Genomic DNA, 11,278 nt, shown 5'->3' with positions numbered 1-11,278 from the left:
CAAGAAATTGGATAAAGCAAATCCTTATTGTTTTGAGCAAAGGTTAAAGCAAATATAGACGGGGAAGAGCATAGCCTCTCCCTCTCTGGTCGCGTCAAATGGTCTGTAAACTCCTGATTTATGGTGGAATTTTAGAATGGTCATCTACAACCATTGTGAAAATAGTGCTGGTATGGCCACCTTAAGTTGTGACTGAACTGAAATACTGAAATTTTCTGGCTACGTTAACAAGCCTTACAGAACAAAATGATGCAGGGTTCCTAAGTTACAAGAAGGTAAATTACGACAGCCAGTCAGCCACACACGTTCAACTAGGTACACACTGGTGCTGCGAGAAGAATGGCAGGTCTCGCTCCAAAGGTTTCCGCTGCCACTCCTACCAGAACTAAAGGTTCGAGTCGTAGATGAGCACCTATGACGGTGGCGCGGCTGCTTAAGAGACGCTAGCTAGCAGCTAGCTCCTTCAGGGCATGTGGCCTGGGCCGCCGTCTTGGGCGGCCGGCGCGGCCTCGCTGACGTCGAGGATCTCGACGCGGCGGTTGGTCCGCTTCCTGATCTTGATGGCCACGTCCTGCGGGCTGAAGGCGCCGCACACCATCACCCGGCCGTGCTTCTTGTCGATCTGGTGGCCCTCCAGCTCTGCACAGAACGTTTTCAGGTCGGGGAAGGGACTCTTCATCAGACCAAAAAAAAATCCAGAGCGATTGCGCGTGTCTACCTCGGATCTGGAGGAGCGCCCTTCGGATCCTCTGGTAGCACCCGTTGCAGTCGATGTTCATCCTCAGGGTCATGCAGTAGTACTGCAAGTCACAGCATGAGCAGACACGTCACCGCCTTCCAGGTTTGAAGAAACACTCTGCTCGAACTGGCAGCCACAGAAATGGCAGTGGCACTTACCCTGTAGTCCATGGAGGAGGAGGAGGAGGAGCACTTCTCAGCCCGGCGACCGCGGCGGCGGCGGCACGGCGGGTTCGACCTGACCGGAGAGAGGTGCAGAGTGAGAGAGGGCCAGTGAGAGCGAGGGCTGTGTGTGTCAAGGGCAGTTAAAAGCAGGGGATTAGCGTGAGAAGCGTGGCATGATTCTTGCTTTTTGTGCTTTGTTTTGCTTAAAACTTGTGGGTTGAGCCTCTTTATGGTCGAGTCACTTGCTCGGTCCATTCCAATCCCGTGTGGGCTCGACCGGTGTGCGTTCTGGGAATCAGATTCTGGGGCAGCGCAGGCTGGGCTTCGATGCGGTGTCCTTTTCGCTTCCACACAGCTTTTGTTCCGGCTGCTTGCTCTTTGCCTCTTTGGCACGTTGATTTGGACCCAGGACCGGTAGGCATGGATGGATGCTTGTATGCTTTCAGATTTTTGTATACTCAGATTCACCTGGCATGGCAGTTTGATCTCCGGTTTAGTATTTTGCAAAGTCCTGTGGTACGACTATGGCCATAATGAATAGCTTACAAATCAAAGGGACTGTTTGGATCGAGGGTATCTTTTTGGAAAGTTTGGATTCTGGATCAAATTTCGACCAAGTACAGAATTTCCAACAAAATGCACGCCATCAGAACACCGCCCAAAGGACCAAAAGTCCATCCACAAAGTACAGGCATGGAAGCAGCTAAGCCTGAATTGGCTTGCAAGAGCAGTTCATGATTTCCGTTCCCCTATACACCTTTCATGGAACCATCTCTACTCTAGTTACAATCTCGGAAGTTTTTACGCAGCTCAGATTTTGAGCCATCTATCCTCTAATCATACAGTGGCCTAACACATCACAATCCAGTACAGGTGACCATCCTTGGGCTTCTCTTAGGAGAATCAGAGAGCGCAGAAAATTGTTGGACGGGATAGTAAAGCTACGTGGACGACGTTGAATCGTCTCCATATATGGTTCATGGCCCAATTCTTTACACGGGCTTGAACCATGACGATTCCACAATGAGCTTTACTAAACCTGTGCCAACACAGCGCTCTCAACATGACAGCAATCCAACAAAACAAAGCCACCAAGGTAGCAAAATGAGGCAATCTCCACTAAGCGAACAGGTCATGCAATAATTTTTTAACCTTCCACAGCCAGCACCTTGGCAAGCTTCTGCGCTTCATGAATCATGCTTATACTCGCTGCCTGATCATCAGGATGAGGCCATGCCTTCACAATGCGTAACACATCCCTGATGGCAGAAAACTTATCTTCACGCTGTGAACTGGCATCATGCTTATCTTTGGTCATACGGCATCGCTTCCCGTAATTGGCCTCAAAGTCACTTGACTTCTCGTTTGCCCTTAGAAGCACCGAAGCAGGTATTCCTGAGTATCAGGGATGAAGACAACATGAGCATGGTAGTATATGCTAACATAGTAAGGCCTTGGGAAAAGGAGCATTTGAATTTTGAGCAAAATCCGTGTTGAGAATGAACATATTAGCTTGGAAATAACCTGCCAATCGAGCAACATTTACACCGTAGCTTTTGGGGCATGCACCAGCTGTTAATCTATAAAGGAAAGTCACTTCTTCCAGACCTCCTTCTCCCTTGCCTACCTCGCATGCCATATGACACAGCGATACCTGTGATGTGCAATATTCATATATGCATGTTATGACATTGGATAAGGTTGGATTAAAGAAGAACAAAAAGAAAAAGGTATGTATTGTTACCTTGGTATCCTTGTGTTCCACTGCTAACCTATGGTAGTGTGTAGAAAACAAGCCTAGACACTGCACCTGATGGACTAGATATTCCAGAACAGAGGCCCTGTTATAGTAAGAGCAAGTCAGTGAGCATTACAGATAAATGAGACTACAACAGAATGAACAGATATAAGGAGTACACAAACAAATCAATGTTATGATCTGTAATTCAACTTACGCGATAGCTTGTCCATCAGAAGTTGATGTACCCCGCCCAAGCTCATCTAAAGCCACAAAAGAGTTCTTGGTAGCTGATGACTGAAGCAAAATTAAAAAAAAAACGATGAGAAAACACACAATTCTAAAAATAATACACATCATCATATCTTGAAGGAAGAACTTACAAGCACCGAGGCAGTTTCCATGAGCTCCACCAAGAATGTACTTTGGCTGGCCATAATATGATCCCTTGCTCCCATTCGAACAAAGATTCGGTCAACAAGAGAAAGTTCAAGGTTTTCTGCAGGAACATCTGCTCCAATCTGGCAAACAACACGAAGTCAGTCCTGAACAAGCAATGATGACACCTGACAGAACGAGAGATAAAGACGGTGGATTACCTGAGCCAATATAATGGTAAGACAAACTTGGCGCAAAAGAGTTGATTTACCACCCATATTTGGACCAGTAAGAACAATAAAGCTGGAATTCCCTGGCCCGCCTATCTTAATATCATTCGGTACAAAAGAACCCTTGCCCAAGGAATCACTTCGTAGAATGGGATGTCCAAGATTTCTGGCATGGAAAGTAGGAGTATCATCTGGGCCATTTGATTCTTTGATAGTTGGACAGCAACTTGGTCCCTCAAAATAAGTAGTTGCAATAGCAAGACTTATTAAGACATCAAGCTCTGCATGATAAAATCAAGCGCAGCATTTAGAGTAGAAAATTTACCAACACAAGGCATACGTGTCTACGCATCTCTGTTAGAAGTAAACTAGCATGATAACAATTCTTTACTAGTCATGCATCACCTGACAAACTGTGTAATATTTAGTCATTAACCAACATTACTGTTACTTGTTTACTCTTGTCAATCAAGATTCCTTCTAGTAGATCACGCAAACACACACTTTTCCAAAGAAGGAAAAACAAGATATACTTGGCAGGTAATCAGTTGGTCTATGCAAAAATAGTAACCCATTTTCAATAAATTCCTCTAAACTTAAATAGTCTAGCAACCTTGCAGCTAGATATTCAGTAAAAAAAAACAGTACCAAACATTCTCAGTATTCTAAGTAATATCATAGCTTCTTGATGAAATGATAAACAGATCTCATGTGCATTTGAGGGGAAAAAAATCATAGCGACCCGGAGTACAGTAAACGATAGAGAGCAATTAGGAGGGAATATCATAGAACACTAGGAATATTGGTAACCTAAGGTAAACTAAAACTGGTATAGACTATAGTGCAAGAAAAGAAACTAATGTCCAATGAGGTGTTACCAGCAACAACAGAAACCAGTTGCCTCCACTCGCTGTGATGCTCCACAAATAGCTGAATCAGATTCTGAAGAATGCCTTTCAATTTTGATTCTTTCTCTGCCTCAGCTTTTGAAAGTTCTGATATTAGTTCTTTCAGTTCTGGCGTCCAGTACCTATAGAAACCCTGGATGGAACATTTAAATGTATTAAGACTTCAATGATTAACATAGATCTAAGTTTAAGTGAAACATCTATAAGCTTGCCAATAAATCTGCCATATGTGTTCAGGTAAAGTGAAAGAAATGCGCAGTAATTTAATGAAAGAGAGGAAACAAAGGAATCCAGCAATAGATGATAAACAGTCAATACTGAGAATCTGAGTCAATTAAAATGAGCTTGTTTTGAAGGCTCGTCTCTAGTCAGCATTACTAAAGGAATTTCCCAGATCAGTTGCCAGAAGAAACATAAATATCAGAACCAACCCCAAGCAAATTGTTCAAAGTCCATCTAAAGCCGAAAATTGATACAGGACTAAACTTTGAGGCATGACCATGCTGTTAACCCTAGTTTACGCATAATAGCACAACAAAGTTGCAAAAACTTTGAGACGTGACCATGATGTTTACCCTAGTTTACGCACAAGGGCACAACAAAGTTGAAACTAAACATTTTGTGTTTACCCTTTAAGTTTATCAGAAAGCATCATTAACACCTTGAACTAAAGACACTGACAAATGTCCAATTGACTACACACCTCCATTATTATCTCACATTACAATTCAATGTAACTTAAATTACACAGTATTAGTGTGAGGTACATATTTGTAAAACAAGGACTAGATATATATTACATAAACCAAACATATGAATCAGTAGGAACTCACATATATAGTTATGCACTTATTTACATTTAAATACAAGAGAGGAAAAAACATTATTACCTTTTTTGTAGACTGCAACTGATAATTCCCTGGAACAGAACCTCCCAAGCTCTCAGGCACTTCAATTAGGTACATATCTTTTCCAACATTAACATAAGTAACCTGAAGTCATAGTTTTTATATATATATTAGCAATTGGCAAAGATACTATTAAATGATGCAAAGCTTGAAAAAGAAGCAAGGTGCAGCACTACCGATGCACATCTCAAAAGTTTCCGTTGCTCCTTCAGGTATTCTTTTAGACTGGATCCAATCTCCTGTATTGCATTGCAAGTGGCATCATATTCAGGATCACAACCTTCAAGAGGAATGATCCGACCGTTGCGATCTGCTTCTGACCAATCAAATGCATCTCTGAATCGGTCTAAAATAGATGATACATTTGGTAGCCCTTTGCCTGTAAAAAGTTGCCGCTTGCAAGGGTTACCTAATGCTTCAAATGCCATTATAGTAAAATAATGGAACCAAAAAAGGAAAATAGAAAAGAAGACAAAAGGAGGAACATATGGGTGTATCAAGAAAAGTAATGAGAAGATGCATTTAGAAATGGACATGTGTTGTAGAGTATTGAAGAAAGCTGTTATTCTACCTGGTGAGAGCAAATCATTTAGTTGAGAATCCACAGAATCCTCTGTGCATATCAATGTACTAATCAAAGAACATGCATGGAACATCTGCTGGCAACCACGAAGAGCAGCAGTAAACTGTTGAAGCAGTCTCTTTGATGCATCTTCATAAAGAACGATTGATGAACTTCTCTTGTTTCCATCACTGCAGAGAAAGTGTAGCATGAGCCATTCAGGTTAGATAAAGAGCCAAAAGATTTGAAAGATCCCAAAGTAGAAAAGCAACAGAGTATTCTGAAGGTAAACACAAAGAAACAGTTGACAGGTACCAAAAGGCATGACAATCCAGTTTGTTGTATCGTATATCTACTAATATAATATACCATATAATATACTAAATTACCAGCTAGAGAAAAGACGTGCAAGCAAGCGTTCCATGTCAGGGAGCCTAGACAAATCCTTACGAAACTGGGCAGCATAATCGTGACCAACTCCCTGAAAAGAAGAAAATTCAAGCGATGATGCAAAATCATAGGAAACATGAAAATAAAGCTATATGCTGCGGTACAGTACAAACAGATGTAAGATCAGCATAACACGGCACGTGTTAAACATCAGTTTGAAATCTCTGGAGTTTTCCTTTGACCATTCGTAATCTATGGCACAGTTCAAAATATAGGAATCTGCACATGTTCCCACTATAAATACATGTAAAACAGCACAACTATAGAAATAATAGAACCCATTGAGGAATCTCCTCGGCCCTCTCGCATCAATGACTAAGGTGAATCATGTAGTATAGTCCCAGGTAGTTCTTTAAGTCATGAACAAAGTGAACTGATAAGCAAATCTATGCAGATGGAAAAAATTAAGCATTTCATACCCTGTTTTTAGTTAGCTTTAAACAGCAACAGACAAGTTCGAAATAAAAAATGGCATACTGAAATATATGAAATAATGTCATTTTCTAATAATTCTCAGAAATTATCAGAAAAAATTGCAGAAAATATAGAAGCCGATTAGCAGTTATGACTATACTGAGAGAATGATGAAGTGCATCTATTCACTCCCAAAGAAGCAATAGTGCTCATTCTAAGGCAGAATCATTTATATACAAAGAAAAACAAATAATAGTAACTGCTAGAGATATTTCCCGAAGTTCACATGACTTAATTTTTTCCGTTGTGAACAGCAAAAAGAAAACAAAGATAATTTGGTGTTTATGATGCTCATTTTATCCTAATGTTTTGGATTAATGAATACTACCCTACTAGGCAAGATGGCACCCATAATTTTAGGAATATAGTTTTATAAAACAGAAACCTTGAAAGTAGCAATAGCGCTTTGACGTCGTAGTATTTCTCTGCGATCATACAATGGCCTTGCAATCCACCGTTTAAGCAGCCTCTTTCCAAAACCAGTAACACAATGGTTCAATTGTGCATACAGGGTCCTGAAGGATACGTATTAGTACTTAAGACACCAGAATTTGATTATTATAGAAAACAAAAGGTTTGAAGCAAGCATTACCCTGACAAGCCACCAGTTGTGATATTTTCTAAAAGTTCTAGATTTTCGAGCGCTGCTGAATCAAGTATCATATGCTTTCGGATATTGTTGAACCCCAAGCATGCAAGGGGCTCAAACTCAGCACATGGAACTATTTTCTCATCCAGAAGGGTTTGTCTTAAATAAAATAAGGAACCTCCTAGAGCAGACAGTGCATATGTTTTATCACCTGCTCCAATTAATTCACTTAATAAGTTAGGCAGAGAGTCTAGACTGTCTTGTACATCCTCCACATTGTTTTGTTTATCTGCTGAGCTGTAGTACTTCTTTATCTCATTAATAGTCTTTTCTGCATCCCAGAATTCCGTGGATGGAAGCAACTCATTTATTAAAGGCTCTCTTGTGTTGTTCTTTAATGCCTTCTCAGTTTCTGGACTCAGCATTTTACCAGGCTTGATGATTTCCACAGGCCTCATTTCAGACAAAATTGAACATAATCCATGGCGCTCTGGGTCGTCTTGGAACTGTAAAAACAACAGATACAAAGTGTAAGCGGCTACATAGTTCAAAATTCGCCTCTTGATAAATTTGCCTAGTTTGATAATAATTTCCTACAGTTCAATGCAAATGGAAATGAGCCAGGATCTTGTAACTTGTAAACACCAACCTGTCCTACAATAAATTTGCTTGTCGAAACATCGACTATGCAAACACCAATGGTACAAGTGTCTTGACTCTTGTTTGAACTTTGTTGGAGACTTTCAGTGACAGACAGGAGATATGATGGATCTGGGTTTGCCAATAGGTGCTCTCCTTCTGTCAGTGTCCCTTTTGTGACCATTGCACATATTTCACGCCTGACAACCTTCAGAGAGTAAAGCATGCTAAATATTGCGATGTTACTCACATCTAAGAAGTTTTGAAATTGTAGAATAAAACAAAGGAATGAAATGTTGCTAAAGTTTGCAGCCTACATTTAGCAGACAACTTTGATATTATCACATTTGGAAGTTGCCTCAACACAAGAGATGACTTTGATTGACACCATGGAATCTAAGCATACCTTGTCCTTTATACCCATTGCCTTACGCCGAAGTTCAAGTTGCTCAGGTGTTTCAGTCTGCTCCACAACCAGAACTCGATAACCCTGTGTAGTGGTCGTTATTACTAAAATGCAGTTATGTGAAATTAAATTAGGAACATAACATAAGCAAGTTCTGACCTTCTTAGCTAATTTCTCCAAATTCACTGATAAATTCTTCTCCGGGAATCCACAGTGAGGTTGTTCACCCTAAGATAACATGATTGACAAATAAACAATAGGTTTTGGGTAATAGGAGAAAAGGCTAGCTGGATTGCTGAGTAATAGCAGAGGTATCAGTAAGCATAAACATAAGGAGATGTTCTTGCCTTCATGTACTGAAGATCAAGGTCCTTTGCCCCAACATGTGCATCCATCTCAAATAGTTCATAGAATTTGCCCATCTATTCAAATTCATATTATAATCATTAAATGATAGGCTTCACTTAAGTGCTCAATGAGCAGTGCAAAAATATAAATGTACCTTGAAGAACAGAACCTTATCCATGTGTTGTGATTTGAATTCCCACCATTGTCTCTATTTATCATTACCAACAATATCAGTTAGCATCGATAAAGATAGCGCCACAAAAAATGAGGTGTATTATTAACATGAACTTATACCTGTCCTCCTGTCAAACTCTTCAAGAACTGGGAAGGCAATAAAAGTGTTCTTGGATCGTAGCCTGGGCTTCCAGGGCGTCTGCCTTTTGCATCTTTGCGCCCTCTACAGTTGAAAATTTTGTTACAGCTAAGAAAATTGATAGACCCTAAAGATTAAGGTAAGCATTTTAATTCTTTGTTTTTTTATGAGGATGAGATGAAATAGAAGCATGCTTCTTTGGACGAAAGAGAAATAAGACAAGGCAATAAAGTTTCTACTTGATGCATTTGAAAAATGTATACTAAAATAACACATTAGTATAACAATGTGAAACAAATACATCTAGCAATCGAAAAGCACTCACTCTCCAAGGAATTTGAACTTTTCCACATCGCGCTGTCCAAAGCGCTCAGCTGCCTCCCCAGTAAGAGCAGTGTTAGCATTCCCTGTAGTTTGCTCCTCTGTAACAATAACAACCTATATCACAAAGAGAACAGCCAAACTCAAACTCATCAACAGTTTAGAGTTGAGATTCCACTGCTTACTCCGGCCACAGCTCAGCGGCACTTCTGGGTCAACTTTTCCAGTGGTATTAACTGCTTCAAAGCTGAACTTCTTAGCACAATCCAATGAACCCACATCCACCTTTTTCCTCTTCTTCGAAATTGTTGACCCCGACGCTGATGTCAAGCCAGAGCCCAGTGTCAATGGCGTTGAACCTGACACCGGCAAGGAGTTCCTCGTCTTCCCCTTTCGTGACCTCACCGCAACCTCCTCCTCCTCCTCCTCCTCCTCCTCTAGTTCCACCTCCTCCGAAACATCCTCCGCTACAGTATCCCTCTTCCAGTCCTCGTCCTCAGTGGAATCCCCTCCGCTATCCTCCTCATCCTCCGCCAGACCCGGCGATTTCGCCACCGCGGTATCCGACATCCGCCGGAGCCGCCGCAGCTTCCTTGCCGGCAGCGGGGTGGACTCCTCACCCGTGGCGGCCCACTCGAACCGCTCCTTCCCGAGGTCGACCTGCTCCTCCTCGCCGTCGTCGTACTTCACCCGGTGCTTGCGGGAGCCCGCGTCGTAGGCATCCACCCTCCCCTCGTACCACGCGTCATCCAGCGGCCAGTACACCCGCAGCCGCCTCCCCACCACCTCCGCCGCCGGCGCCGCAGCCGCAGCCACCGGGGCAGCAGCATCCCGCTCCTTCTTATCCCTCTTCGCCCTCTTCTCTTCCCGCGCCGCCGGCGGCGGCGGCTGCTTGTGAGGGGAAGGGGAGGCCGCGGCGAGCGTGGACCTCCGCGCCGCCCTGGGATTCAGCGGCGACGGCGAGGGCTTGAACGCGCCGTTGTTCGGCGTGGACGGGGAGGGTGAGGGAGTGGGGGAGGAGGAGAAGAAGGCGGTGATCTGGCTCTGCTTCCGCACGAGCGGCGAGCGGCCGTTGCTGGCTCGGCGCGACGCCATTGCGGAATGGGGGTGAAGGAATGGCTTCTCCCCTTCTCCGAGGGTTTAGGGTTTTGGCGTTTTGCGGGGGAATTGCTCGCGGGAGGGGATTAGTAGGAGTGGGAGCTGGGAGAGAAGGAGACGGGTGGGAGGGGGAAATGGCGCGGAGAAGTGGCGGGAAACGGAGGCGGCGGGGGTGGGGAGGGGAGGGAACAGGGAAGGAGCGGGGTGACACGTCAGCGGCCACCGGAGTCGCGGCGAGTGCGGCGGCGGAGCGTGGGGAACTGGGGATTGAGGAGCTCCGTGCGGGTGGTGGTCACCGGGCGCTTACAGGTGGGTCCTGTTCGGCGTTTCCGTGGGCCTCTCGGGGCCACTGGTCAGGGTTCTATTTTTGGAAATTCTATTCACGAGGTCGTATTAGAAGTTCTCTGTTTCGAGATTGAGGTCCTCCTTTCAGAATTCAGATTGAGGTCCTGTTAAAATGCGATGCTACACCTCCGTAATAAAGTTCTATGTGTTAGAAAATACAGAACTAGTACATAGAAACTACAGTAACTAAAAACCCAAAAGATGATGATCCAAAATGAGAAACCAGAACAACAAATATTTTAGTACCATTATCATAAGAATAGAGTATCAATTGAACTGCTCTATTTGAAAAGTCGCTTAGTTGAGAATCACCAATACAACATGAATCTCGATTTTCTCGGACGCATCTCCGACCTCGCGTACCTAGTAAGTGAGGGTCTTTTTCCTCGCCTACCCTCCGCCTTCTCTCCCCGACACCCCTCTCACCCTACACCCCCTCCTCGCCGCCCCTCCCCCTGCGGCGCCTCCTGCTCAGGATCCGGCGCCCCCGCCCTCCCCCGCCTCCCACGATCCTCCCTCCGCACCCGTCGCCTCCTTCCCTCACCCTATTGTGCGCCGTTGCCACGAATCACGCCGCCCCTTCCGTCTGCGCCCCGGATCCGTGACGACGCCCCTGCCCCACCCCCCGAGCATAGCTGCGCCACCGCCCCTACCTTCCCCCTCCGGAG

General features: G+C 44.0%; 2 protein-coding genes across 2 annotated transcripts; both read right to left on the bottom strand.

Annotated features, from left to right (window-relative positions):
• Nucleotides 1-99: 99 nt before the first annotated feature.
• Nucleotides 100-1,336, bottom strand: LOC112883002. The gene is made up of 3 exons (XM_025948213.1): nt 898-1,336; nt 719-800; nt 100-639 (listed from the first exon to the last, which is right to left on the bottom strand). The coding sequence occupies exons 1-3, from the start codon at nt 1,156-1,158 to the stop codon at nt 464-466; spliced, it is 519 nt and encodes a 172-aa protein (XP_025803998.1). The 5' UTR covers nt 1,159-1,336; the 3' UTR covers nt 100-463.
• Nucleotides 1,337-1,528: 192 nt separating this feature from the next.
• On the bottom strand, nt 1,529-10,432 carry LOC112881873 (DNA mismatch repair protein MSH6). The gene is made up of 21 exons (XM_025946772.1): nt 9,353-10,432; nt 9,172-9,268; nt 8,828-8,930; nt 8,688-8,741; nt 8,533-8,607; nt 8,345-8,413; nt 8,186-8,269; nt 7,790-7,987; nt 7,144-7,646; nt 6,937-7,066; nt 6,017-6,108; nt 5,637-5,818; nt 5,242-5,444; nt 5,048-5,149; nt 4,128-4,290; nt 3,241-3,530; nt 3,025-3,162; nt 2,859-2,938; nt 2,648-2,744; nt 2,428-2,557; nt 1,529-2,298 (listed from the first exon to the last, which is right to left on the bottom strand). The coding sequence occupies exons 1-21, from the start codon at nt 10,260-10,262 to the stop codon at nt 2,051-2,053; spliced, it is 3,948 nt and encodes a 1,315-aa protein (XP_025802557.1). The 5' UTR covers nt 10,263-10,432; the 3' UTR covers nt 1,529-2,050.
• Nucleotides 10,433-11,278: the final 846 nt, after the last annotated feature.

This window comes from Panicum hallii, chromosome 2 (assembly GCF_002211085.1).
Source record: "Panicum hallii strain FIL2 chromosome 2, PHallii_v3.1, whole genome shotgun sequence".
NCBI classification, from domain to species: Eukaryota; Viridiplantae; Streptophyta; class Magnoliopsida; order Poales; family Poaceae; genus Panicum; species Panicum hallii.
This window is presented reverse-complemented; position numbering and strand designations above follow the sequence as displayed.